Consider the following 27,140-nt stretch of genomic DNA (forward strand, 5'->3'; position numbering starts at 1 on the left):
AAAAGGGGTCGCGTCGGCTCACCTGCGTTGCAAACGGAACTTGTAGGCAAGCAAACGCATACACAAGAATGCAACTTGAAAACTGAACGCAAGAGGGACACGAGATTGAGGGACGCGAACGAATGATCAATATTGCAAGAAAGTGCCGAATACAAGGGACGCGAAGAATCACATGAAAACGGGGCTCGCAAGTTGGGGGAAGTGGCACATACTTCCCTTATATACACCCCCGGGTTGAGAGAGCTTGATGCCCACGTCAAGCCGGGGTTTTGAGAGGTGCCGATACAAAAGTTGATGCCGAGGTTTTGGGGCGGATATTTACAAGGGGGGAGTGAGGTGTTGCCAAAAAATGTCTAGCTACCTAGCGTGATGCTAGTTACAAGTGGGGGGGAGGACTACTCTATGTGGTTTCCATTTAGTATGTTGTCCTCCTCTTCAGTTGGCATGTTGTAGAAGCGCAGCACAAGGGGTCTTCCGAGGCGAAGCATGATTTCTTCAGGTACCCAAGTGCATTCCGTCATGGGCCGATTGCGTCATTTGACATAGAAAAGTTGTCCCCGACGCCCAAAACGCGACTTTAGGATGGCCTCCGGCTCATGTGACGGGCCATCCTTCACATATTCGGGGAGACTTCGTCCATAGGTGTTATCCGGCACAAATCTTTTGAGAAAACTTACATGGAAGGCGTTGTGGATGTTGATGTGTGGTGGGAGCTCCAGCTTGAAGGTGACGTCGTTGAAGGACTTGAGCACTTTGTATGGACCATAGTAGCGGTGATTGAACTTCGGGGAGAGGCCTTGAGGGAGGGTGATGTTTTGGGAGCTGACGAGGACCAAATCACCTTCTTTGAAGAGTTCTGCAAGCCGTCTCTTTTGGTTGGCGTATTTGGCAATGCGTACCTTTCTTTGCTCGAGGATTTTCTTTGCGTGTTGCATGCGCGTTTGCCATTGTTGAAGAAACTCCTCACATTCCAGATCATGGGCATGCACATCGCCGGTTGCCAGTGCAAGAGGTGTGATGACTTCTTTACCTGTGGAGAGCTCGAATGGGGTATAGCTAGTGCTGCTATGGATGGAGTTGTTGTAGTGGAATTCCAAGACATCCATGTATTCAGACCAGTCCTTCTGATCGGCCTTGACGAAGCTGCGGATGTAGTCTTCGATGCCTTGGTTGACTCTTTCAGTTTGACCATCGGTTTCAGGGTGGTAGGCGGAGGAGAAGCGGAGTTGGGTGCCTAGCAGCTTGAAGAGCTCGCGCCAGAGGTCACTGAGGAAGTGGGTGTCACGATCAAAAACTATGGCTAAGGGGAGGCCATGGTATTTGAAGACTTTGGCGAAGAAGTGTTTGGCGACTTGGTAGGCGGTGACGGGAGGCTTTGCAGGGATGAAGTGGGCTTGCTTGGTGAAGTAGTCGACGACCACCATGATGGTAGTGTGGCCGTGGGAGGGGGGGAGGTCGACGATGAAGTCCATACTTACCATGTCCCGAGGCCGGGAGGGTGTTGGCATGGGATGAAGGAGGCCGGCGGGTTTGACTCTTTGAGCTTTGACCAGTTGACAGGTTGGGCAGGTGCGCACGTAGTCGATGACGTCGTCCTTCATTTTGGGCCACATGTAGTGTTGATGGAGTTTGTCGTAAGATCTTTTCTGGCCACCATGTCCAGCTAGCTTGCAGTCATGAGCTTCCCACATGAGGTCTTTCTTTAAATCTGGGTCATTGGGGATGTAGAGTTTTCCATGCGCGTAGAAGAGGTTATCTTTGACTTCGAAGAGACCTAGGGAAGCTTTGCGAAAGATGTGGTCGGAGAGCATTCGGAGGACAGCGGGGTCAGCTTTTTGAGAGTCGAGGATGCATTGGCGTAGGGTGCTGGTTGCAGTGGAGATGGCTGGGAGGGTGGGTCTTCGACTGAGGGCATATGGCATGACATTTGTGGTGCCAGGTTTGTGAATGATGTCGATGTCGTACTCTGCAAGTGTGTCTTGCCACCTGGCTTGCTTGGGGGTTATTTTGGGCTGTGTTTGGAAGTACTTGAGGGAGATGTTATCTGTGTAGACTTTTGTGTGCTTCGGGTAGTCGGAGGACGGGGGCACCACACATGGCTATCTTCAGGTTCTCAAAGGCTTCTTCTTCTCTGGAGGTCCATTGAAAGGGTTTGTCGCCTTTGGTTATCTCTGTAAGTGGTGCCACAATCTTGTTGAAGTCGCGGATGAAGCGGCGTGTGTACTGACAAAAACCCACAAACTCGCGGACTTCTTTGATGGATGTCGGGGGAGCCCACTTGATGACGGCGTCGACTTTCTTGGGATCCACCATGATACCTTCTGACGTGATGATGAAGCCGAGGAACTCGATTCTTTGGACAGCAAACTCACATTTTTTCAGCTTTGCATAAAGTTGGTGTTCACGGAGGCGTTGGAGTACTGCGGCGACATGTTGTTGGTGCTCTTCTAAGGTCTTGCTGTAGATGAGAAGGTCATCAATGTAAGTGATGAGAAAATCATCAATCATGTCGCGGAAGCTATCATGGATTACGTGGCAAAAAGTGCCAGGACTGCCGGTGAGACTGAAACCTAGGACAAGCCATTCCTAGGAGCCGTAGCGTGTGGGGAAGGCGGTCTTCGCAATGTCTTTAAGGGCAATGCGGACTTGGTGATAGCCTGAGCGGAGATCGATGCACGTGAAGTACTTGGCACCCTGTAGTCTGTCCAAGAGGTCTTCCATGAGGGGAACTGGGTACTTGTTTTTGATAGTGATTTTGTTGAGGACTCGGTTATCCACGCATAGCCGCATCGAGCCATCTTTCTTCTTGACAAACAAGACTGGGGCCCCAAAAGGAGAGCTGCTGGGCCGAATGAAGCCTCGATCCTCTAATTCTTGGAGTTACTTCTTGAGCTCTTTTAGCTCCGTGTCATTCATGCGATAGGGGGCCTTGGCCGGGGGTGTACTCCTTGGGATGAGATCAATTTCGTGTTGAATTTGACGGGGAGGGGGTAGACCGGGGGGAAGTTCTGGGAGCATGACATCTTTGTACTTCTGGAGGATGGGGGTAAGGGAGGGATCACCCACTTTGGCCTATTCGAGGGTGATGGAGTTGAGTCTTGGTGTGGGCCGTTCCGTTGCTTGCATGATGCAGAGGTGAACTTGAGCTCCTTTCTTGAGAGCCCTCTCGGCTTGCTGTTGCACTCATGAGATTGAGTCTGGGGGAAGATGTCTCTGGGACTTTTTGTTTACCTTTCATCGTTGCCAATTGAGCGGGGTCATTGCAGTTGATGGGGGGGGGGGGGGGGGGTTGGTTTGAAGATGCGCCTGACGTGTGAGTGCTTGCTTTGTTGTGAGTCTAGCGCCTTGGACTGTAACTGCTTTGCCTTGATTGTTCAGAAGCAATTGATCCACCTTCATGCCTAGGAGTGCAATGAGGTACTTGTCGTTGAAGAACAGACCAATGATTGCCTCGAAGTTGTCCATTGGTACCACTATGAAGTCAAGTCGACATGTGAATTCACCCATCTCAATCCTGACTTGACGGGCTGCCTTGACATTGCTATCATTTCCTTGGGCAAACTTGACAGTGGTTTCATTTACGGTGGTGAGGCGTAGGCCCAGGCGAGCGGCGCACTGTGGGGATAGAAAATTGTGTGTAGCGCCTGAGTCTATCATGATCCATTGCGGCTGTGATCCAATTTTTGCCTGGACATACAGGTTCTGGATGTCCATGATAGCTGCTGTCATACATTGAGGGTGGAGGGATACCGCTCCAATACGTGGTTGTTGGTCGGAAACAGGGATATCCATTTCATCGATTCTTATTTTGGGGAGGGAGGGTGGTTCTTCTATTTGGAGGGTGTTGACCCTGCTAGATGAGGATGATGCTTGATTTCTCTTGCGGACACATGCGTAGTTGGGGGCATGGGTGATTCTGCACTCATTGCACCAGATGCGATCAGGGTGCGTGTTGTTATTGTTGCCGTTGTAAGAATTGCTAGCAAAAGATCTGCGGGGAGCTAAGGTGCCATTTTTGCGGCCTAATCCCGGGTTGGAATTGGGTGGTGGTGGGCGTGGTTCATTGCTTCTGTTATTGGGTATAAATCCGCGGCCTCGCGCGGCGAGTGGGTTAGACCAGTTGTTGGGGGCAAAATTGTTGGGGCGAGGGTTATTTGGGGTGAAACCTGGTGTTGAGTTTGTGTCGCGTAGCTTTTCGACCATATTGGCGGCCACTTCCCAGGTGTTGGGATTCTGCTTTTCTACCTCTCGACGGGCCCAGGGCTTAAGGCCGTACAGGAAACCATGTAGCCTGTCTGCTGTGTGCATTAGTGGGAGTTGAAGCATCAGTCGACGGTACTTGACAACGTAATCTGATATGTGGCCGTCTTGGTGCAGATCGCGCCACGAGTCTCTGACTTTGTTACCTTCATTATTTGGGACAAAGTAGCTGATCATGTCTCTTTGTAAGTCCTCCCATTCCTCCCAGGTCTTTGATGTCTGTTCGGTGAGGAACCATACATAGGCGTCGTCGGCCAGGAAGGTTTTGGCCACTTGCACCCATCTGCGTCTGCCTATGTTGTTCCACTGCATGTAGTCTTCTACCTCTCTGAACCACTTGTTGAGTTCCAATGAGGTGCGGTGGCCTTTGTATTTCTCTGGGGGAATGGGTTTGAATTTTCCCAATCTGTTTTCATCTTCTAGATGTCTCTTAGGGCTGTAGTAGCGTCTTTCACTTTGATCATCCTGATAGTCTTCGTCTTCGTCGACTGTTCCTAGTCTTTCGAGCCGCGGTCGTCTTTGTGTGTTTCGTAGCGTGTTGATATTACTCGTGCCTGGGTGGTCTTCGTATCGTTGGCCTAGCTGTGTTTGAATCAGGTCGCCCAGGTTAGCCAACATCAAGTTGATCTGTTGTTCCACGGAGGCCATGATGCGTGCCTCCAGTCTCTTTTCTATTGTGTCTTGGGCATCTTGTCGCGTCTTCATTTCCTTCTTCTTCTTCTCCTTCTTATTCAGATCAGGTTCGGTCCTGTATCCTTCGTCATATTCTTGATCTTCAGCCATTTCTATACTCTTGTGGCCGAAGCCGAAAGAAAACTCAAAAATGTCAAAAACTGAAAAACTGCGAAAAACGGGGTCCAAAACGACGAAAACCAAGAAAAACGGGTCAAAAACGATGAAAACCGGTCCCAAACGGTGTAAGACGGGGCAAAACGGGGTAAAACGTTGAAAAACGATGAAGAACGTGGAGAAACGCGTCAACACGGGGCAAAACGGCAAGGAACGTGGGTCAAACGAGGCAAAACGGCGAAAAACGGTGGGAACGTGGAGAAAACGCAAGGGACGGGGCAAAACGGGCCAAGAACGCGGAGAACACGGTGAGAACGGGGCAAAACGGCAAGGAACGCGGGTCAAACGAGGCAAAACGGCGAAAAACGGTGGGGAACGTGGACAAAACGCAAGGGACGGGGCAAAACGGGGCAAAAACGCAAGGGACGTGGTGAAAACGGGCAAGGAACGCGGAGAAACGTGGCCAAACGGGGCAAACGGGCCGAAAACGTGGTGACAACCACGGGCCACGGGCCGACGTCGGGTCGGCGGGGACTCGAGCCGAAGCTCTGATACCAAGTGTGCCGCCCTCGTTCGGGGCGTCGGGGAAAAGGGGCCGCGCCGGCTCACCTGCGTTGCAAACGGGACCTGCAGGCAAGCAAACGCATACACAAGAACGCAACTTGAAAACTGAACGCAAGAGGGACATGAGATTGAGGGACGCGAATGAATGATCAATATTGCAAGAAAGTGCCGAATACAAGCGACGCGAAGAATCACATGAAAACAGGGCTCGCAAGTTGGGGGATGTGGCACATACTTCCCTTATATTTCTTATACGCGTAACAGCGCAAGCTCTGCATGCAAAAGCCCATATAACTATAGGGCGCTCTCCCATACATCCAATGGATCGCCGCATCAGTGAACTCAACTATCACATCGCCACCCCATATATATTAGAAAACAACAATACATCACGGCCCCAGCCTCAACCCTGTTTGCAAAAAGCTGAGGTTTATTTCAATGTTAGATAGAGGAGCCTAAACCCTAGCGATGGCGTAACTGCCCTAGCCGCTCAGAGCTCTCTTCTCGCCCCTTCCCCACCCTTGGGGAGATGACCTCTCAGGTCATCTCACCCGCTCTAGCTGCTGACACTAGATCCACTACTAGCCATAGGGGGGGGGGGTTTGCGAGGGACTAATAATTGATGGGCATCGTTTAACAGATGACGAACACGTCGCATAGACAAGGTTTTAGTCGTATAAGCAAGGATATTTTTTTAAAAAAAATCGGCCGTCGCATAAACAACCACTGTCGTTGCATAATCGACGACTTGAATTTGTAGCCGTGGCATAATCGACGCTTCAAATTGGGCGTTGCTTAAACGACGCAGCGAAACGAGGCTCCTAGCGATGCCTGCACACTGCCCCTTCTCTCATGCGACGAAGCACTTCTATATTATTGTTGCAAAGCCTTTGAAATGTGACTCGTGGGAAATTATACACAATAGCAATCTCCACGGCAGCGCTACATCAAAATACGCAAAAGAAGAGCAGGTACTCTCCCCCCCCTCCCCCCCCCGCCCCTCCCTCTTCTTCATCACTTGCCTCTTTAGTGAAAAATGCAATACCGTAGGTTTATGTAATTCAAAGGTGTGACCAAACGGGTAGGAGAGATAGGGATTTCTGTTAACGATAGTGAGAGGGAGAGGATTCTGTAGCGCTGAGTGTATGTGTGTGTCCTAAGAGGCTCCTGGAGAGCGAGAGGAAGTTATCACATGGCCTACGTGCATCCATGCTACGTGTGTGTGTGTGTGTGTGTGTGTGTGTGTGTGCACGCGCGCTTATGCATGTGGGCATGCAGAGAGAGAGAGAGAGAGAGAGAGAGAGAGAGAGAGAGAGAGAGAGAGAGAGAGAGAGAGAGAGAGAGAGAGAGAGGCATAACAAGCTCCTGCGACGTGGATACAAGAAGAGAGGAAAAGAACCCGAAGAATGGCCATGCCTCTCAACCTCTGATTCAATTCATGGGCTTAACATGTGAAAACTGAGGCACAAAAAATGGAGTCTCCAAGCTTGGGTTTGAATATTGCACTTTTTAGTGCCTGCAAAATAGGTTCAGAGCTATGTTTCAAAAAAACAGTTCAATGTGTGAGGTGCATGTGTAGGCATGCAGGTTGTGTGTGAAGGAGACCTTAATACTGCGTGCATGTACAAGAGTGTGTGTGTGCGCACGCGCGCATATGCAATGACAACTCAAAAGCAAACCTCTTTCATCACACAGCTTCACCAGCATATAAGTAAGAGTGCGCATTCATACAGATAGAAGAAGCAGAACGCAATATATAAAGGGGCAAAAGCTAGCTTCAAGCAGTGTATGTGTATACACCTGCGTGCAGCTTGGCAACAACTAAGCTGCAGGTGTTGCTGTGGTGTAAGGATACACCCACATCTTGAGCTTGAGATGACTGGTTTTCCTCTGTTTTGGTAGGGAAGACCTCCTTCTTATCTTTAACAGGCTCCTTTGAAGCCTCCGTTTTTGGCACATGGTAGAGGCTCGTCTTTCTATCAAAGCGAAGAACGTATGCCTGATTAAATCCCTCATAAAGACTCTCCCCCAGTCTATCAATAATGTAGTAAGCTTCTTTTCATACCTTCAATAGGAAAAAATGATCATTCCAGCTCACAATGTAGAGCTGAAATCCCCCATTGGGCTGCAAGTCTACACTCTGCTGATCTATTGCTGCCCAAATCTCTTCAAAAGACTTCGCACATTGCAAGAAATTGTTGTAGGTGTCATCAAGCCCCTCAGGTTGGAAAAAGCCAATGAAGGAACGCTCATGATCCACTGCTAGTGTTCGTATTCTTGCGTTTATGACAGTCTCAAGGTCAAAGTGGCCATCCACAAACTTGCTTTTGTAGGCCTCAACATCAAATAGCTTCCACCACTCTGCACATCCTTCTCGGATGAGGGTGTCATATTCGGCCTTCATGGGCATACAATTTAGGTTCTTGTGTAGTCAATCAGCGATCACTACAACAAGGGCCGTGCACGCACTCTCGCCGGCTGCTCTTTCGCTCCTCTGATCAATAGAGGCAAAAAATACAGATGTAGAGAACTTCATGTTACCATCCCTACTCACCAAATCTTTATGTTCCCAGCTTCCTATAGTGAAGAGCTCCTCTCCAAAGTCCAAGCATTCAGATATCGCTGAAGAAAGCATTGCTTTCTTCTCATTCTGACAAACACAAAAAAAACTTATTTCCATATACAAGAGCTTTTGGACAAATTCCTAAGAATTCTCACATTGTGACCTACCATAACATCATGGGCTTCTATTAGCAAGGGCGCCGCATACCTAGTTAGGTGCAGTTGGGGGCAGGGGATCGCCCGCCTAGTGGGCAGGCCGGTGGTCCCCAAGCGCACTAGTTGGGTATGTGGTGCCTCCCGAGTGGAAGGTCGTGATGTTAAACAGTACATGCAAACAATGAGAAAGAGTCCATTTTCCTACATAAGAAAATGTCAAAACCTTCTTGTGATAAATTAGGTTAAGTTACCAAAGATTTTGTGCATTTTTTACATTAGACTAGCCTTGGCTTTGCATTATTCAAGGTACCTCATCCATCAAAATAGATATAATCAATCCAGTCATATGACTCAGATGACATGATGGTGTATGGCATTCTTAAAGAAGTTGTGAACAAGACAGGCTGGGTTTCGCGCACCCCAAAATGCGAAGATGCATCGACGGAGAGTCACCTTGCACCCCGATCATCAACACCGCAAAATACAACTCCTCCAAAGAAAGGCATAAAAAATGGTGTTGCCTCTACATTGTGCTCTGCCCCTTCAAGCTCATCATTAACACCCGTAGAGCTTGCCAAGAGCTCCAACAAGAAGCATTACCGAGGAGTACGGTGTCGGCCGTGGGGCAAATATGTAGCCAAGATCCGAGACTCTGCAAGGCAAGGGGCCCGTGTTTGGCTATGGACCTTTGACACGGCTGAGGAGGTAGCTTTGACATATGATCGAGCGGCATTGAAGATGCGCGGGGTGCGCGCATTGCTGAACTTTCCTATCAATGTCGTGGCTCCAATGCTAAAGAAAGAGGTGGAGACAAAGTGAAGAAGAGAGTGAAACGAGAAGCACCAATCGAAGATGGAGTTGTAGGCATCGAGCAACAACGTCAACAACGCAAGCGCATGCAAGAGCCATCATCATCTTCACCACCATCAAGTCTGGTAGTGAGCTTTGAAGGAGAAGGGGTGAAGATAGAAGAGCTAGATGATGTGTTTTCTTTGCATGAGCTGCACGAGTGTTTCTTTCCTTTCATCACCTCCTCATTTGCTAGCGCCATGGCTACCCTGGCCAACTGCGCTGCAACCTCTCATTTGGAATCCTCTCATGTGATAGCAGCGTGCTTGTGCCTGTGTGTGTGTGTGTGTGTGTGTGTGTGTGTGTGTGTGTGTGTGTGTGTGTGTGTGTGTGTGAGAGAGAGAGAGAGAGAGAGAGAGAGAGAGAGAGAGAGAGAGAGAGAGAGAGATCTCAGTACGTGTTGTTGGGCGAGAGTCCGACCATGATGAAGGACATGGTGACAGTCCATGAGAATTAGGTGTTGGTTCCTATTGGGGGAGTTAGGGAGAGCCTGCAGCCTCTCATTTGGCTGACAAAGAGTCGAAACTCATCGGCGAGCTCATCTATAGAGTCGACCTTGAAGGCATATGGTATTGCACAAGATGTTGATATGGACAAAAGAATTCACTTGATATTGTTAGTCAATGGTTGTGCTTGGAACTACCTTGATCGATATGTATGCCTAATGTGGTGCACTTCCTCGATCACAAAAAGTACTTTAAGAGCTTCCTGTCGTGGATGTCGCCTGATTGCGGGATATGACTAACTTGGACAGGGCTCAGGAGCTCTAGGCTGTTTTCAATGGAATGGGATGTCGTGCTTGCCACTGCCTTGGTCGACATGTATGCCATATGTAGTGCACTTCATGAAGCACACGAAGTGCTTGAGGAGATTTCTGTCTGAAATGTCGTCTCTTAACATGCACTGATTGGGGGATATGCCCAACTTGGGCAGGGCCAAGGAGCTCTGGTCATTTTTTAGTGGATGAAGTGAGAGTGTCTCTCTAGACGCAATCACATACGCTCTAGCCTATTTTCAGCTAATGTGAAGTGAGGGTCTCTCTCTAGATGTAATGTTATTTCAAGCAGTGCATTGATTGCTACAAGGTTAGGTCAGGTCGAGAGAGAGAGAGAGCTTTTTTAAGCAGATGCAGAGAGACTGCATCTCTCCAAATACAATCATGTACAGTGGCACCTTGAGGGCATGTGGTAGTACACAAGATGCTGGTATGGGCAAAAGAAGTTATGATGATACTGTTAGTGAGTGGTTGTTGAAAGAAAACGTTGTGCTTGGCACTGCCTTGGTCGACATGTATGACAATTGTGGTGCACTTCATAAAGCGGAAAAAGTGCTTGATGAGCTTACTGTCCAGGATTTCGTCTTTTGAAATGCACTGATTTGAAATGCACGGCTGCCACACACAAACCCTCTCGATCTGAGCCGCTAGAAGAACCTCTTGGATGCTAAGGAGCCAATCCCATCTTCAAACCAAAACATGGATCTGAGAGTGCCACTCGAATGGGGCTCCCTTGCCACCATTGGAGCCACACCCCCTCCCAAACCCAACAGAATGCTAGGAACCGAGGCTTACATGTTGATCTCCGAAGGAGAAAAGAGCGCAAGCCAACTCCTGCTGTCAAAAAATGAAGAGACAGGGCAGTCGAAGAGGATTCTGCAGCCAGGTGCTCCCACCCAGGGCGGTCCTCCGCATCGGCCTCAGCCCACAATCCACCCTGCCTCCACTGCAAGCCCACGTGCCGTCCGTCAACCCACCCTAGCGAGCCTTCCCTGCTCTTAGTGGTGGGTGAAACGAGTAGAACGAGCGTGTAGGCGAAGGCTCTTGAACCCTTGTCTTGACCTCAGTCCACAATCCATGCTGCCTCCACTGCAAGCCCATGTGCCGTCCGTCAACCCACCCCAGCAAGCCTTCCCAAATCTTAGTGGACAAAACGAGTAGAACGAGCCTGTAAGCGAAGTCTCTTGTGTTGAGATATCGAGCTCTACACCTTCAGATGGCATCCACTACGGGTCTTGGCCGCTTACGGCATTTACTCACTGGCGCGTTAGGTGACCGACACGGAGGATCTCTGCCAGTGATTCTACAGTTGGACTACACTTATAGTGCCAGCCTAGTACGCTTCTAGCGATTTCACACTTAGTGACCGCATGTATATATGTGCTACTTTTCAGCTTTAGCACTTAGTCATTTTGTACTCTCTTTTCTGTGAAGAAGAAGAAGAAGCTTTCCATCTCTGTGTGCTTTGTGCTTGTCTTGTGTAGCTCTCTTGCATCCTCATTCTTTACATCTTGAACCCTTGTCTTGACCTCTTACTTTAAGTATACTTTTTGTGATCTATGGACTACACCACATTAGGCATACATGTCGACCAAGGTAGTTCCAAGCACAACCACTAACTAACAATATCAAAATGAGTTCTTTTCTCCATATCAGCATCTTGTGCAATACCATATGCCTTCAAGGTGCAAGTGTACTTGACTGCATTTAGAGAAGAAGAAAAAGAAGAAGAGGATTTTAATGTCGTAGGAAACTATCCCAAGAGACCTCAAAGATCTATCCAACGAGTTAAACTCAAGATCTGTTATTGAAGAGAGATGCCCTCTCTCTGCATCTGTTGAAAACAATCCATCCCTTCCTGACCTGACACTACTGCAATCAATGCACTCCTTGAGATAATATTGCATTTCGAGAGATTCCCTCTCTCTGCATCAGCTGAAAACATTCTAGAGCATATGTGATTGCATCTGGAAGAGAGTAGGAGCGTAGGCTATCATAAGCTGGCAGTTGTAGGTGAGACATTGAGGGAGACGGCCTAGCCACTTGTCCTAAAAGCTCGAGTAGATCTGCTCGATGGCCTCTGATTGCTGTTTCTCATATGTGACTGCGTCTAGAGAGATATCCTTGCTTCGTCCAGTGAAAAACAACCAGAGCTCCTTGGCCCTGCCCACATTGGGCATATCCTGCAGTCACTGCATTTCAAGAGACATCTCAGACATAAAGCTCTTGTTAGGTGCAGCGGAATGATTGTTTGCACTTTTCTCAAGATGAGTGCTCCGAACTGTGCTCAAGATTCCTTTCGTTTTTATGGAAGGTAGAGTCTTCCGTTCTTAATGAGAAAATGCTATGATCACAAACAAAGTGAATGGACACTGTGCGTGCAAGTGAATGAGACTGAGAGATAGAGAGAAGAGAGATACGACACCAGAGACGTTGTAAAACCCTCCTCCGAAGGCCCCACTCTCGTCGGCAAGAGTGGTCTACTTTTTGATTGCACAAAGTGGTACAATGCGTATGCAATGGACTGATGCAACTTGGGACCTGCCGATGACGATGACGGTGATGACGATGACGACTTTAGGGATGAAATCTATGGTCTTCTAACTGCTGAAATTCTGCAAATCTTTGGGCTGTTTCGGGTGGCTGAAAATGACTGTTTTGCTACATTTTTATGGCTGAAAATGGGGGTTCTTTGCAATGCTTCAAGGGGTTGATCTGGTACTGTGTCTAATGCTGAAAACGCTGCTGCAAGTGCTTTATCGACGACTGATCTGGGGTAATCCCTTTAGGGGTGAGAGAGAAGGGAGTAGTGATGGCTGGGGTAATCCCTTCAGGGCTGAGAGAGAAGGGAGTAGCAATGGCTGATCTGGCTCCATAGCACAGAAAACGCAGCCTGAGAGGTGAAAACGCTGTTGTTTGTAGAAAACATAGCCACCAAGGGGGAGCGATCTCAGTTTTGAGGGAGTTTTTCGTGACGGAAGCAATGAGGAGGGGATCGTCGGCTGAAGAACCTCAGCGTCTGATACCATGTGAGAGTAGGCAGAGAAAGCGAAAGCGAAAGCGCTGCCAACAACAGCATATCGCTCAGGTTGAGTCCTTTCCACGAATACATCCAGGTCTGCTTCATTTTGTCCACATCTGCCATATGGTTATAAGCTCGTGCTGCATTCAACCACAACCCATCAAATCTCTCATGTAGCTTACTCTTGCATTGAATTTGTTACTGAGCGTGTTTCTCTTTTAGTTTTGCTACATGATCTTGCATTTGATTCATAACCTTTTGAAGCATCTGTAGCATTTTTGTTTGATCTATTTTGTTGTAGTCCACTCCATTCATGGCTGCTTCGACCTCATCTGTAGATTCTTGATCTATTAATATTTTTACTTGCATTGATGTTACATGCAGATAGGATGTTTTGTGTTAGTTTGACATATGGTTTGTTTTAAATATACAGATACGATGAGTGACCAAGGTCATAGAGTGAAGTTGATGTTCATCAAGACTTTGCTACGTACCACTGGACTATCAGGAGAGGCTTTGACGGAGGCTATGTCAGATTATATGGAGATGGATGACGCCGGTTTAGACAGCTCCATCGAGTTTCTTGGGCAAATCAGTTTGCCCGTACGTCCTGGAGAGGGTACATCCTCCCAGCCACACGCAGGAGTGGAGACTTCCTCTCATGCAAATCAGACCATAGCACATCGGTAATCTTCTTGATTGATAAAGTAGTAATGTAATTCTTTTTTTTAATATAGAAATATTAATATATGTATTCCCTTGATGTCTTTGTTTGCTTAGGACTCCTATTCCAGGTACATCACATCATGAGAGTCAGCGGCTTACTCCTAATGTAGCTCCTAGTACTCAGTTCACACCCGATTCACAAGCTAGTGGCCGTCAGTCTCGGAGGTATATCTATTATGGTGATTATGAATTAAATATCAAGTAGTTTTTAAGAACTCTCATCTAATCTGCCGTATGTTTATATTGCATGTAGGCATCAATGGCAGAGTAGCACGCCACCAGGCCGATCGACTCGTGAGACACCGTCTGAGCACCGCCAGCTCCCCCATCAGTGCCTCCACCTCCACCAATGCGCACGTGCATTGGCAGCTTGGGTGTCACATGCGACATCTTGCCTGACGGGGCTATCCTCCAGCTCGGAGCCGGCATCGCCCTCAAACGTCGAATGGGAGACCTCTGCTCCTCTTATCTAAAGCAGGTTCATATACCATGGGAGTAAGTATTAATTAACATAAAAAATTATAAATTTTAGTTTGTTAGTTGAATTACTAATCGGCTTTATTTTGCACTGTAGTGATCAGCATGAGGATGACAAGAAATATGTTCTCAACACACTAGAGACGGAGTATGGGACATGATGGAGTCCCAAGTGGATGGTCCAGCAAATGTGCAAACTCATGGGTCATCGACTCGACGCAGCACGGTAAGTAGAAAGAAAGAAAAAATTTTAACATTTATGTCTCTCTCTCTCTCTCTCTCTCTCTCTCTCTTTCTCTCTCTCTCTCATCTCTTGACTCTCGATTTGTCAAGGTGGAAATCGGTCGGAGCTGCTCTCTGAGTAGGTGTAGCGTATAGTAGAGGCAGGTTGTAGGCAACTCTTGCAAGGGTGCACCATGCACTGTTGGGGTGCATGATTTTTCCTCTCCTATCATGCTCGCCGCTTGGGACCATATGAGACAAATCAAATGTACCTGGTGTCCAGCCAAATGAGCATCCTCAATGCTTCCAGCTGTCCCATAATTTTCGTGTGTTGATGGCACAAGGTCTAGAAAAGGTGCATTCATTGCAGCAGCCACTCCTCTTAGATCAAAATCTTTATCTTCCCAATGCTCAGGTCCTTGAACTATGGCACCTCCTCCAAAGATGCTGCAAGTGCTTCTTCAGTTCATTTTTCCTCACTTGTTTCACAAGAAAGTCCACATCTCCCTTTGACAAGCATTTGAAAATGGAATTCATGGAGTCATGAGAGGAAATCATGATAACCGGAATGTGCTTGAGGGCCCCATGGTTCATAATTCACCCCAATAGACCTATGCCTAATAAACAGGGCATCACGCCTCCGTCAGAACAAGATCGACTTGGTTTTTCTAGTCCATCAAAAGCTCCCATGCTAGTAACCTAATGGAGGCAAGTATAGCTTCATAGCTACAATCGCGTAAGAGAGCACCAACTGGATCAAGCTGAATGCATGGAACTGATGCAAGTCTAGGCTATGTCGGCAATGACGAAGGGGATGATGACACCGTCCTAAGGGCTGAAATCTGCAATCTCGTATCTGCTGTCCAAAAACGCGCTGAAATCTACGACTATGTCCAAAAATGCTGATTATGGGATTGTTATGTAGGTCTTTGACGCTGAAAATCTGCAGGTTTACGGCTGAAAATTGAGGTTTCTTGGGGCTGAATGTGCTACTCTTTAGTGGCTCAATCTGCTGGTCTTTCATTGCTGAAAAACGCCATGCTGAAAACTGTCAAAAACGCTAGGTGATGGGTCTCCAAAAACGCTAGGTTGCTGAGCTTCTTCTGTCGATGGTTGTTGAGCTTCTGCTGTCGATGGATATTAATCTACACTAAGTGACTTCATAGTTGCAATTGTGTAGGAGAAGTGGCGTGACTGATTCTACTGTTTTAAGGGCCAATCCGTTTTTTCCAGCTTTGGATATGGCCTCACTGAAGGCATGGTTCAATGTGGAGGTTGCCCTCTTATGCTTTGAAAGAGCGATACGACGCGTGAGGGAACGCTTTGCTGGATGGAGAGAAGGTAAACTAGGATATGACTGGGATGCGGTGCAAAAGGCTATGTAGACCTCGACTCAGACACTCTCGAGGACGATTGAGAGTTACTACAAGGATGTAGAGGCGATGCGGCTGGAAAGTAGAAGAACGAGAAAAGAGCTCGAGAGAAAGAAAATGCTTATGGATGTCGATTTCCGTCGGCAAGAGCAAGTGATGACCTGGTTTTTTGAAAAGGTGTCGATGATGCATGCCAAGCTGAGCGAAGAGGAAAAACAAGCAAAAGAAGAGAAGGAGACGGATGCCCCGTGTATGGACAAAGGAGAAGAATGTATGGATGTCCCGTGTGTGGACGAAGGAGAAGAATGCATGTGTGAGGAAGAGTTGATGAAGAAATTGGATGCGATGTTTCCCGGCTATGTTGATGCCCATTATGATGAAAAACTATTGCATGAAACCGGAAGTAGTGCTAGTCATACCCTGTTGGATGGGGAGTTGTTGGCTTGCGAGCCATACTTAAATGGTGGGTATTGTATCAGTGAAGAAATTGAGGAGGAGCACCAAGTGAACCCTGCGGACTCCTATCCCCCACACAAAAGGGGAGAGCTAGAGCATGTGACACGCAGAGACCTACAAGTTGCTACCTTTGAATTGCGCGAGAAGGGGATTGTGGAAATCCATGGCAATAAGCCATTCGTATGGGAAGAATTGAGAGGAGATGTGGCGAACATGGAATGTGGCACTGTGATCGTGATGCTTGATTGTGAAGTGAAGATAAAGGATGTGAGCCAGGCAAGGTTTACTGATATGCGTATAACCTACGCATATCAGTAAACCTTGCCTGGAGAATCAAGGGGGTGGGCTTTGATATGTGGAAGATCACAGACTTTTGCAATACAGAGCACGTACCATTTCAATTGGTTGTCTTGGATCTTCATGGTACTAAAGAAAAGTTCTCTATAGATTTTTTTGCAAATTTGGCACTCAATCTAAACACATTGAATGCACAATACGAATATGTGCTAGTGTGTTTCATTGATTTCAGCAATATCGGAATGCTTTTTGAAGGGGTTTCTAGCCAGTCAACTAAGGTCCATATTGAATATGGAAATATCCAAGCAACAAGAGATGACTCATGGATAGATGGAACTGTGGACTCTGCAATGGTTGCTCTTTTTGTTAGCAAGGTTGATAGATTTGAGGCTATTGACAAAGCTCATACAAAAAGAGTCTTTTTCTCAGGCTCTTGTGGCAAGGATCATGAATTTATTGATAGAAACTTCATTGATGGCCTTATCACAGGGTTTTGTCCTGAGCAAAGCTAAGTGTTGGAAATTTTTTGCGGTGGAGTTGTGTTGGAGAAAAGCTTGTCGAAGAAGAGAAGGGCAATTGCTTTATGTAAAGATGATTTTGAAGCAATGGAGTTAGAATCTCAATGCTCTAGTCTTTTGGAGAGCAATCCGTCCTTGCAGGAGTGGTGTGGTGCAAGTCAAGCATCACTTGCGAGAGAAACAGTGGAGCTGGATGATAAAGAAAAAGAAGACCTTAACAATCTTGACATCGATGAGAAACAAAGCAGTAGATAGGATGTTGATGGAAAGGAATACAACGATAACGTAGACAACACGGATGATAGTGAAGTTCAAGAAGCTACGAATTTTGATCATCAAGGGGGGGCAGACAATGTTGGAGAAATGAGTCCAGTTGTGGATATTGAGTGTGAAAAAGAAAATGATGAAGATAATGAGGATGATGATGCAGGCAATGAGGATGCACAATAGGATGATAGAGCCCCTCAAGACATTGTAGTAGCTAATGAAAAAGGTGTGAATGCTTCTTATAGTATTTTTGATACTAGGTTTAATGGTGCATGCCATTATCATGTACCAATAGACTCCTAAAGTATAAAAAGGCAGGATAGTGTATTGAATTTATCAATTGTGATACTTTAGGTCCTTCAAACACTATTTTCTTAATACTATCTTGTGTCTTTATCTAAAAGTATGTCATTTTAATTAGATTTACTTGTTGTTGTTTTAAAAAATGATGGGGGGGATCAAACTTGAGTTTGAGCCATCACAAAGCACATGTCTTTATTTAAAGTGTCAATTCACAAAGCATAGCTAACATACAGATGTGTTTTAAGAGTAAGAAATTTTGGTTTTGGTGAGACAATAATGAAGCATTACCAAACACTAATGAGGCTCAAACTTAAGTTCAAGCCTAACAAGGAGAGATAGTGAAGCACTTGTGTATGAACTTCAATAAAAAAAGTCATGGCTGAGTTGTTCTAAGTGAGACTTGAACTTTTTTATCCTAGTGTAGCACTTTCATATGTTACATGAAACTCATAATGTCTTTGTACCTAACAAGGCATTGAAATTTAGTTTGTAGGCTCGAACTTAAGTTTGAATCTTGCCTCCACATGTTAGTGTAGCACTACCATGTGAGGTCGAGCTCATGAGCACTACCATGTTATGACAATCTCAAGAGCATTTTAGTAATATAATCTTCCAAATAGCAATACTTACAGATCATGAAGTAAAAAGGATCATAACTTGAAAAATTCGTAGTTAAGAGGTTTTTTGAATAGGCCTTAGATGTGCACAATATAATAATTTTATACATAGTGAATGCGTTGCGACTAGACATGGCTTGAGATTTAAGCTTTACACTTGAAACATAAGCTTAAGGTTAAGACTTAAGCCTTAGGCATGAAATTAAGTTTGAGCCTCAAAAGTCCTTGTCATAGAATCCTACCTCAACAGCAAAAGTCCTTGTCATAGAATCCTACCTCAGTACTTCCAAGTGAAGCTCACAATTTCATATCCTATTGTAGCGATTACATATGTTAAGAAAGAAAAAGAGTCATAATCTATAACAAGAAACTGAAATTTATTTTGTAGGATAGAACTTAAGTTCGAGCCTTGCCTTTGTATGTTAGTGTAGCACTACCATATGAGTCCAGTCTCATGAGCATTGTAGCAAAAAAATGTTACAAATAAAAAAATACTTATAGATTATGAAAAAAATTGGATGATACCTTGAAAAATTCATAGATAAGGGGTTTTATAAATAGGTCTTCAGTGTACATAGTATAAAAGGTTTTCACATAGTGAATTATGAAGACTAAAAAGGGCTTAGGACTTACATTTTAAACTTCAAACATAAGCATAAATTTTGAGACTTAAGTTTTAGGCTTGAAACAAAAGCCTAAACTTTGACACTTAAGCCTTAGGCTGGAGCTTAAGATTAAGCTTCACTTTCAAATGTGCTTTAGGTATCATTCTAGGTTAGCATTTTTGTGTTAATGTGCTAAATGGAGCCTTTCTAACATAAAACGTCTGGGTTAGATGATGGAAATGAAATGGATTGTATGGTTATTGAAAATCCACTAGACTATTTTCTAAATTGGTAAAAATTTGGCTTTTTTCATCTTTCAGATGAAGACAACAAAATAGAAGATGGAGATAACATATCTCAAGCAGCACAAGTGCTACCCACCATTGTTGGAGAGATCGAGTTTCATAAAGGTGATCTTATAGAGCACAAAAGTGATCTTGTAGAACAAACCTCTCAAAAAACTTCAAATGACATGACTAAAGAGAGCGAGAACATGATACCTACAATTGGAGAGACCCAAATTCATGAAAGTGACATTAGGAATAGTGAAGAGGAGATGGTGGTTGTAGAGCATCAAAGTGATTTTGTTGTGCAAAATTCTCCAAAACCTTCACACGACACTAACAACATGACTCAAAGAGATGAGGATGCAGAGGGTAGTGAGAAGAAGGGTGAAGCCAATGAAGAGCTCCAAACGACTCTTGCAACCAAGGACACACAAGAAAAAACTGACAAAGGGACAGGAAAAGCGACACCAAATACAAACAAAGTCCAGAGCATTCAAGAAAGGGAGCAAGGGATTGAAGTTGGTGAGAAAAACAAAGGTACTTATTTGTACAATGTGATTAGTATAGATATGGCCCTTTTTGGAAGATAATACAAAATTCTATTATGTTGTCTTTGTAGGTAAAATTGACATTCAAAATCAAGGATCCAGTGTGCCACAAGTAGACATCAACATTGAGGAGCTACGTCCTGATGCACGAAAACGTAGGCCACTTGGAAGCTTATATTCTTTTGAGAGAGATGGAGATAAACTAGTCTTTCAATCTTCCACATTAATAGAGAAATGCAATCACTTTTAGGAGACATCATTATAGATGAGTATGGGAGTATGAGACGTAAATAAACGTGTGCAATTTACAATTGTGTGTTGCAAATATATGGTCCCTTGTTTTGAGATTTATAAGTGAAAAAACTTAAATTGCTATCATTATTTTGTATCGTATGTAGAAAATATTGCTCATGCAATCAACATGAAGAAACATGCACTCGTTCTTGATCTTAATGGAGTTTTACTCAGCAAAGAAGACAAGAGGCATCCATGTACAGATTGTGTCAAAATTGACCTTGGTCACACCACAATTGTTGTTCGCCCGGGTTGTTTTGAATTTTTGGATGAGATATGTCAGTACTTTCATGTTGGTATTTGGTCCACCATGTTACAAAAGAATGTTTGCACTTATGTGAACACTCTTGAAAAGCATGCACATAAAAAATATCATTTCTTTATGGTATGGGGACAAGAAGATTGCTACATCCATAATCTTCGAAAAGTGTATAGACCGGATAAGCCTAATGTTGAGGCTATGTTTAAGCCTTTGTTGAGGGTTTGGTATCAGTGCAAGAATTTATGCAGTACAAAGAATACATTGCTCATTGATGATAGACCTTTCAAGGGATGTATTAACCCAAATGAAAAATGCTTATATCCTGAAAGTTTTCAAGGGAGGCTTGACTATCTTCTCTACAATGAGCTTCTACCATACCTTTTAAATCTAAATAATACAGATGACATTCGATGTGTTATTTCACTCAATCGGCTAGGAAAATCTCCAATCACAGAGGCTCATGAACTATTTACAAAGTTTCAAGACATTATGGAAGAATGGGGCATGTTCAATGTCCAAGTTCTAAGGGAAGAACTTGACAACAATTCAGTCGAAGTGGAAATCTCATCTTGTGCATCTTCAGAGCTACCATTGTGCAATAACAAGTTAAGTTATGTTCAAGAAAGTAGAGGCAAGAAAGTAGTAAACTCCTTAAGCAAGGATCCAGCTATGTTGGCATCCAAGTTTGGTGTGCCACTATTATCTTCAAACCAGCTCAACTTGTTAAAATTGTCTCACAAAACAAAAAATTTGAGTGATCAACATGCTATTGCTTATGCTACTAGCTTGGGGTATGGCCGTGGTCATTTCATTAGCGGAGTTGCAGCAAAAGCATACATATCAAAGCTACAAAAGGCCTACTTAAGCTTATGGGTAGGACTCACTTTAGATTTATCAAAAAATATAAAAAAAAAATTCAAATTTTTATCTAATCTAGCATATTTGTTATTGCAGGTGGAAGAAAACAACCAGTAAGGGATTGGCGTGCGCGTTGACTCAATCACCTGGAATGTTCACATACATCTAGAGTGGTGGAAATGTGTTAAGAAGATTTTGACCAAACAATGTGTTGGGCTCTAGTATTCTGGCCAAAACAATGTGTTGGGTCCAATTATTTGAACATGAACCAAATATGTACACTTTTATATTTCATCAACTAGATGTTATTCAGCCTTGGAAAAGAAGTCTCTCTTTTATCTTTGTGGTTGGAGCTCTTTGTACAAGATTTCTTATGTGTATTGAAGAAAAATATTTTCTTTTGTTGTCTTCTCAAGGTTTAAGTCTATATATATCATGGATAAAATAAATAATGTTGGTGCACAATGTGTTAATTGAAAATAATATCTCTTCCATTGACCATCATGCCTTTTTTTTAGAACAGGAGATTCTGAAGCATATAAATTTGATTTCAAATGTACAAAGCATTTACTATTGAGGTGGCACATGTCATTGAGGACTCATAGGCCTAGAAGGAAATTGATTCCACCACCCTCAGATACTATATGGAAACAAAGAAGAGTATTGATCCTTGAACTCAATGGTGTTTTACTTAATACCATTGAAATGCAACATGGTGATGTATGCCCAGATTGGGGAAAACATATGTATCTCGTTGAAGAGAGTACAAATGTGTGGCATTTTATTCGCAAAGATACATTCAATTTCCTTGATTTTTGCATGCAATGGTTTGAGGTGTGGATTTGGAGCACTAATAGATTGCAAAGGACTCGTCGTATTCTTGAGTTATGCTTTCCACAACACCATCAAAAAATAAATGTCATAGCAGGACAGGCAGCATGCCAAAAGACATATCTTCTAATTGATATGATTTGTATACCACAAGAACTTGGATGTAGCATGGAGAATTTTTCATGATCTGGATGGAAATAATACCTTAATTTTTGACGAGGCCCTTTACAGTGTAATGTGGAATATGCCCGGAACCTACTTGATTTTTCAAAAAATGTGGAATCAATCAAATGAAGAGCTTGAAAGTTTTTTGGAGAGAACAATCACTGCATGGTTTCTTGGTTGGATCTATGCAAGGGACAAATGAGAGTATACTTGTAATATGTTGGTAAATGAAGCAGCTTGTGATAGAGAAACCTTGTACGTATTGGAGCAATACATCAGAAAACACAAAGTTTAATGATGTATTTATAGTCATTGAGCCTCTTGACATAGTATCATTTCCTCAGATGAGTTGTACAATACTTGGATCCATGTAAATATGTGAATTGGATGTTATTTTTTATCTTGGTGTTTCTAAACACCACACTATTTTGAGGTCCCTTCAATTCTAAAATTTGTTTTTGATTATTGTAGATTCTTTTTATGAGTTTTGATATAGCCATTTCTTTAACGTTAATGTCTCAAATCTGAGCTACTGATTCAAATAACTTTTTCTACATGAATAATGTAGTATAATGCAAATTGAGTTAGTGCCATGCTTCCCTCATTCTTTTGATGTCATTGTAGTTGATGCATATAAGTATGTATATAAATACACATATCCCTATAGATATGTGTTAAGGGGTATATGAAACATAGAGTGTAACCGTGAATAGTAGATGATAGCTCAAACTACACAAAAATACTAAGTTTTTTAATAGAGTTATAAGAAATGGGACTTGAATAATTCCCAAAATTCCTAAATAGGTCTTTCTTGTGCAAGTCTTTAAGAATATAAAAGAAATATCGCTAGGGACGTTAGTCTTTCTGTTCAGTTGTTGTTGTCTTGGTTTGGGTCACCGCCTGTGGCTTTTCGCCCGGTCGGTTTACACATTGTTAAAAAGGCTTCCAATGTTTTTTTTAAGATGAAGATTTGAACTATGACGTTTCAATGTACCAAGCATCATACGCTCCAAGTTTCAAGTTACGTACCATGTACCATGCACCAACTACAAGCATCATACGCTCCAAGTTTCAAGTTACGTACCATGTACCATGTACCATGCACCAACGACAACTATCAAGTTTCATTATGGAACCTGATACCAAACTCTAAATCAACTGCCAAATCTAACACTAACAAGTTTTCTTGGTTTCTATGTCAGGCTTTAGTATTAACAAGCTTTTGATTTTCATATTTTTTGTAAAGGTAGCAGATTTTACGCTAAGTGTCAAATTCTACATATCTTGTACCAAATCAAGTACCAAGTTTCAAGTGGCAAGTACTAAGTACCAAATCAAGTACCAAGTACCAAGTACCTTATACCAAATCTAACACTAAAGAGGTTTTATTGTTTTCATGTTAATTTATTACAGTACCACAAAGTTACATTGACCAATTAATACCATGGACCATGTACCAATTGCAAGTAAGAAGTTTCATTATGGAACCTACATCCAAATTAAAGGAAGGACCAAGTACCAAGTACCAAGTATCAACAGGTACCAAGTACCAAGTACCGACATGTACCAAGTTTTCTTTATTTTCATGTTAAACCCACATGTCCCGAGTTGTATGAAATAGGGACAAGTTTTTTTTTTTTTTTTGTGGACTCTAGAAACGGTCCATCGGCGAGCCGTTGGAGCTCTTGTGAGCCCACATGGAATGTCCATGTACCAATGAGGCATATGGGCAAGCTATACGGCTCGCTAAGAGCTCAAACAACTCATTGATATATGGATCGTTCTCAAAGTCCTCGAGCAAAAAACGCTCAGAAACAATACATCGATCAGCTGTTTGAGCTCTCGGCGAGTCCTATAGCTTGTCCACATGCCTCTTTGGCACGCGAAAAAGCTATGTGGGTTTGCAGAATCTTAAATGGTTCGCCGATGGGCCGTTTCCAAAGTAGTCCATCCAAAGTAGTCCGCGAGCATTTTTTTGATCATGGACTTCAGAAATGGTTGATCGGCGAGCTTTAACGCATGGAGACCACGTGCCAATGAGGCATGTGAACAAGTTATACAGCTTGTTTGAAATTTGAAAATGGCCCATTTGCGAGCCGTTTGAGATCTTGTGAGCCCACATAGCTTGTCCACGTGCCAACGAGGCATCTTGGAAAGCTATATGGCTCACGAGATCTGAACTGGCTGGCCAATGGATCATTTTAAAAGTTTGCAAGAATTATTTCTATTAACGTTTCTCTTAACTGAACAAAGGGAGCCGATTTAGAACTTATAGAAACGTCTGCTACATGACAGAAATCATGGGTTTGAGATTTAATATTGGCTTGAGGGTCTGCTATTTTATTTTAATATATATTTTTAATAAACAAACATGATCGTCTATTTTTTATTTAATTTAAAGTTCTAACTTAAAAAATCAGCAAAAAGAGAGAGAGAGAGAGAGCTGTTTATCATAATTCATCTTGAAGCCGAAATTGTAAATTTATATCGCTTGCGTACGCACCGGTCCGATCAACGTCCACACTACTATGCGAAATGCCAACAAATATATGAGCAATGAGAGCAATCACAATTGCAAGAACACCGGCGCGAGAGAGAGAGTTAGAGTTTGTGGGTGTGTGTGTTTCACTGGAGAAGTAGAGTTTGTATGTGTGTGTAGAAGAGCTAGAGAGAGAGAGAGAGAGAGGGAGCGGAGAGAGATCACTTATGAAACCCTGCACGTCATATAGTCGTTGTGTGTTCAAAGCGTCGCTCATGAGGTCTTTAAAAAAAAAAAACACAACTCGTCGCTTAAGCATCTCGCCGCTTATGCCACGCGCCGCTTATACCACGCATTTTGCCACGCACCGCTTATGTGACGAAAAGTAAACGTCTTATTTTTTCTGCTTATGAGACGGTAACTCGTCGCTATAGCCCTCGTTAAATTCCTCGTTTATGCGACATACAATAGCGATGGCTACAGCGACGCCTTTTTCCCTCGCTAATGCGATGAAAATTCGTCTCGCTGTAGCCATCGCTATAGGGGTGATCCCCCAACATTTGGGCGTCGGGCGTGTTGCCCCATCACTCTTTAGTTCATAATAACTCCTCGGTCGCCCACACAGGAGGAGTAAATGGATTCCACTAGAAGGTTTTTACCCACTTTAACCCTACTATAGCATTCCCCTGCGAAGACGACCAACTCTTGCATGACAGCATAAGCAATCTCCAAGTAGCAAGATAGGCTCGCCAAGATGCCAGGTTCTTCACACAACCATCCTCTACCAACCCACCAGCAGGGTTACATCATGCGCCTACTGAAGGCTTTGCCGCTACATCCGCGCATAATGCTGCCTTTGAGCCTCAACGAGGAGGGAGTGGAGGCACTCATGCAGGAGGATCTGTCAAAATTCCATACAGTAAGCCTTTGGTCATTCTGCCCTCTTTTCAAGTTTGAAAAACCCAAAATGATTTAGAAAATTGAGCTCTAATAGGGTTGTTAGCTGGCCCGCGCCCCCCTTGCTGAAGTTCTGAGAGGTTGGATTAGGAATCAATGGGGTGCTATTGGGATAGAAGTAGAGACCATACAAGCCCCGCCTAAGAACCAGTACGTCTTTGTGTTCAAGAATGCAGATATGGCCTTTTGGGGTTCTCAGTACATGCCAGTGGTTACTACAAACATCTCCTATGTGCCTATTTAAAAGGCACAAGGAGTACAATGCAGAGAGAGATGGTGTCTCGCACTTCCCTGTATGGGTATAATTTCCCAACTTGCCACTGCACTTTCACAACCACCTCCGGGTAATTGGCTCTCAGCTCGGGCTCTCAGCTCGGCAAGGTCCTAGGAGGCCGTCCATGAGAGGACTACATCCCTTTCCTGGCACCCACAAGCCTTAGTAGAGATGGATATCTTAGAGGACCTCCCGCAAGCAATGGTGATTGTGCTAGATGATGGGGAATTTTTTGAACAACCCTTGAGCTACAAATACCTACCAAATGCCTATTTTCACTGTGGAACTAAGGGGCACTTTGTACGTGACTACCCTATCAAAAATCCAAAACCAATTCAGACCCTAGCTAGCTCAGAGAAGAGTGATCACAATAACCAGACTCCCTCGGCAGCTATCCCTCCTCACGCCACCAGGGTGGTTCGACCCTTTGCCGAAAAGCGGACAAATGAGAGAGATAAACCTAGACCCTCCAACAGATATGCACTACTAGCTGCCTCACTCCCTGAATGGGAAGACTTGGAGATAGCCAATTTTATTGGGCAGGACTCTGAGGAGGATGATGACACAGAATCTCGACTGGAAGACCAAGTTAACAAGGCAGACAGAGCCACCACCATCGATTTGAACAAAACCCATAACAACAACAAGCACAATAAAGAGAACGTTGTCCCTAGCCAGGTAGGGAACCTTGACATAGGCCCTTCACCCATGGATGTCCACAAAGACAACAAAAGGATTCATACTCAGTAACACAGCCCTCCCCTGGGGCTCAGATCAAAACCGCAAAGACAGAAGAAGCTATAAATGAAGGTTCTCTCTTGGAGTATAAAAGGGTTGTCAGACCCTAATAAAGCCAAGAAGATCAAAGCATGGATCCACAACTATCCGGTTGACGTCATAGGTCTTCAAGAAATTAAAATTACAGGGCAGGAGCTCATCCAAAGAGTGCAACTGATATCCAAGGAACATCAGTGGTTCCACTCAACTCATGCTAGAGGATCGGGAGGAGCTGCCATGGGGCTCCCTCTGAGCTGGAAGATTAATCATCATCTGTCGTCTATAGGAGAATACTGAGTAGCACTAGCCATTGAGTCCCCAATCAACTCCGTGATGGTGTCTATATATGCAAGTGGCTCTATCAAAGACCAAACCAAGATGTGGAGTTAACTCACTCATCTCAAGGGCTAAATCATCTTATTCGAGGACTTCAACATGGTTCAATCCATGGAGAATCGATACCTAATGAAATGGCAAACAGTGGCAGGTACAAAGCAACAAGAATGGGGGAAACTCAAGGAGCAATTAGATTTATGGGATGTACGCACGCCTGGAGAATTCGGCTGACAG

At 44.3% G+C, this 27,140-nt stretch overlaps 1 protein-coding gene and 2 pseudogenes across 1 annotated transcript; 2 read left to right on the top strand and 1 right to left on the bottom strand.

Annotated features, from left to right (window-relative positions):
• Positions 1-7,390: 7,390 nt before the first annotated feature.
• Positions 7,391-8,257, bottom strand: LOC147448535 (uncharacterized; annotated as a pseudogene).
• A 434-nt stretch (positions 8,258-8,691) lies between these two features.
• Positions 8,692-9,150, top strand: LOC147448536 (ethylene-responsive transcription factor 1A pseudogene; annotated as a pseudogene).
• Positions 9,151-13,445: 4,295 nt separating this feature from the next.
• Positions 13,446-15,787, top strand: LOC147448537 (uncharacterized). Its single transcript, XM_086521416.1, has 3 exons — positions 13,446-13,663; positions 13,758-13,868; positions 15,583-15,787. Exons 1-3 carry the CDS (start codon positions 13,446-13,448, stop codon positions 15,785-15,787), a joined length of 534 nt encoding a protein of 177 aa, XP_086377542.1.
• Positions 15,788-27,140: the final 11,353 nt, after the last annotated feature.

Source organism: Adiantum capillus-veneris, chromosome 10 (assembly GCF_014529385.1).
Source record: "Adiantum capillus-veneris isolate H3 chromosome 10, ASM1452938v2, whole genome shotgun sequence".
Taxonomy (NCBI): Eukaryota; Viridiplantae; Streptophyta; class Polypodiopsida; order Polypodiales; family Pteridaceae; genus Adiantum; species Adiantum capillus-veneris.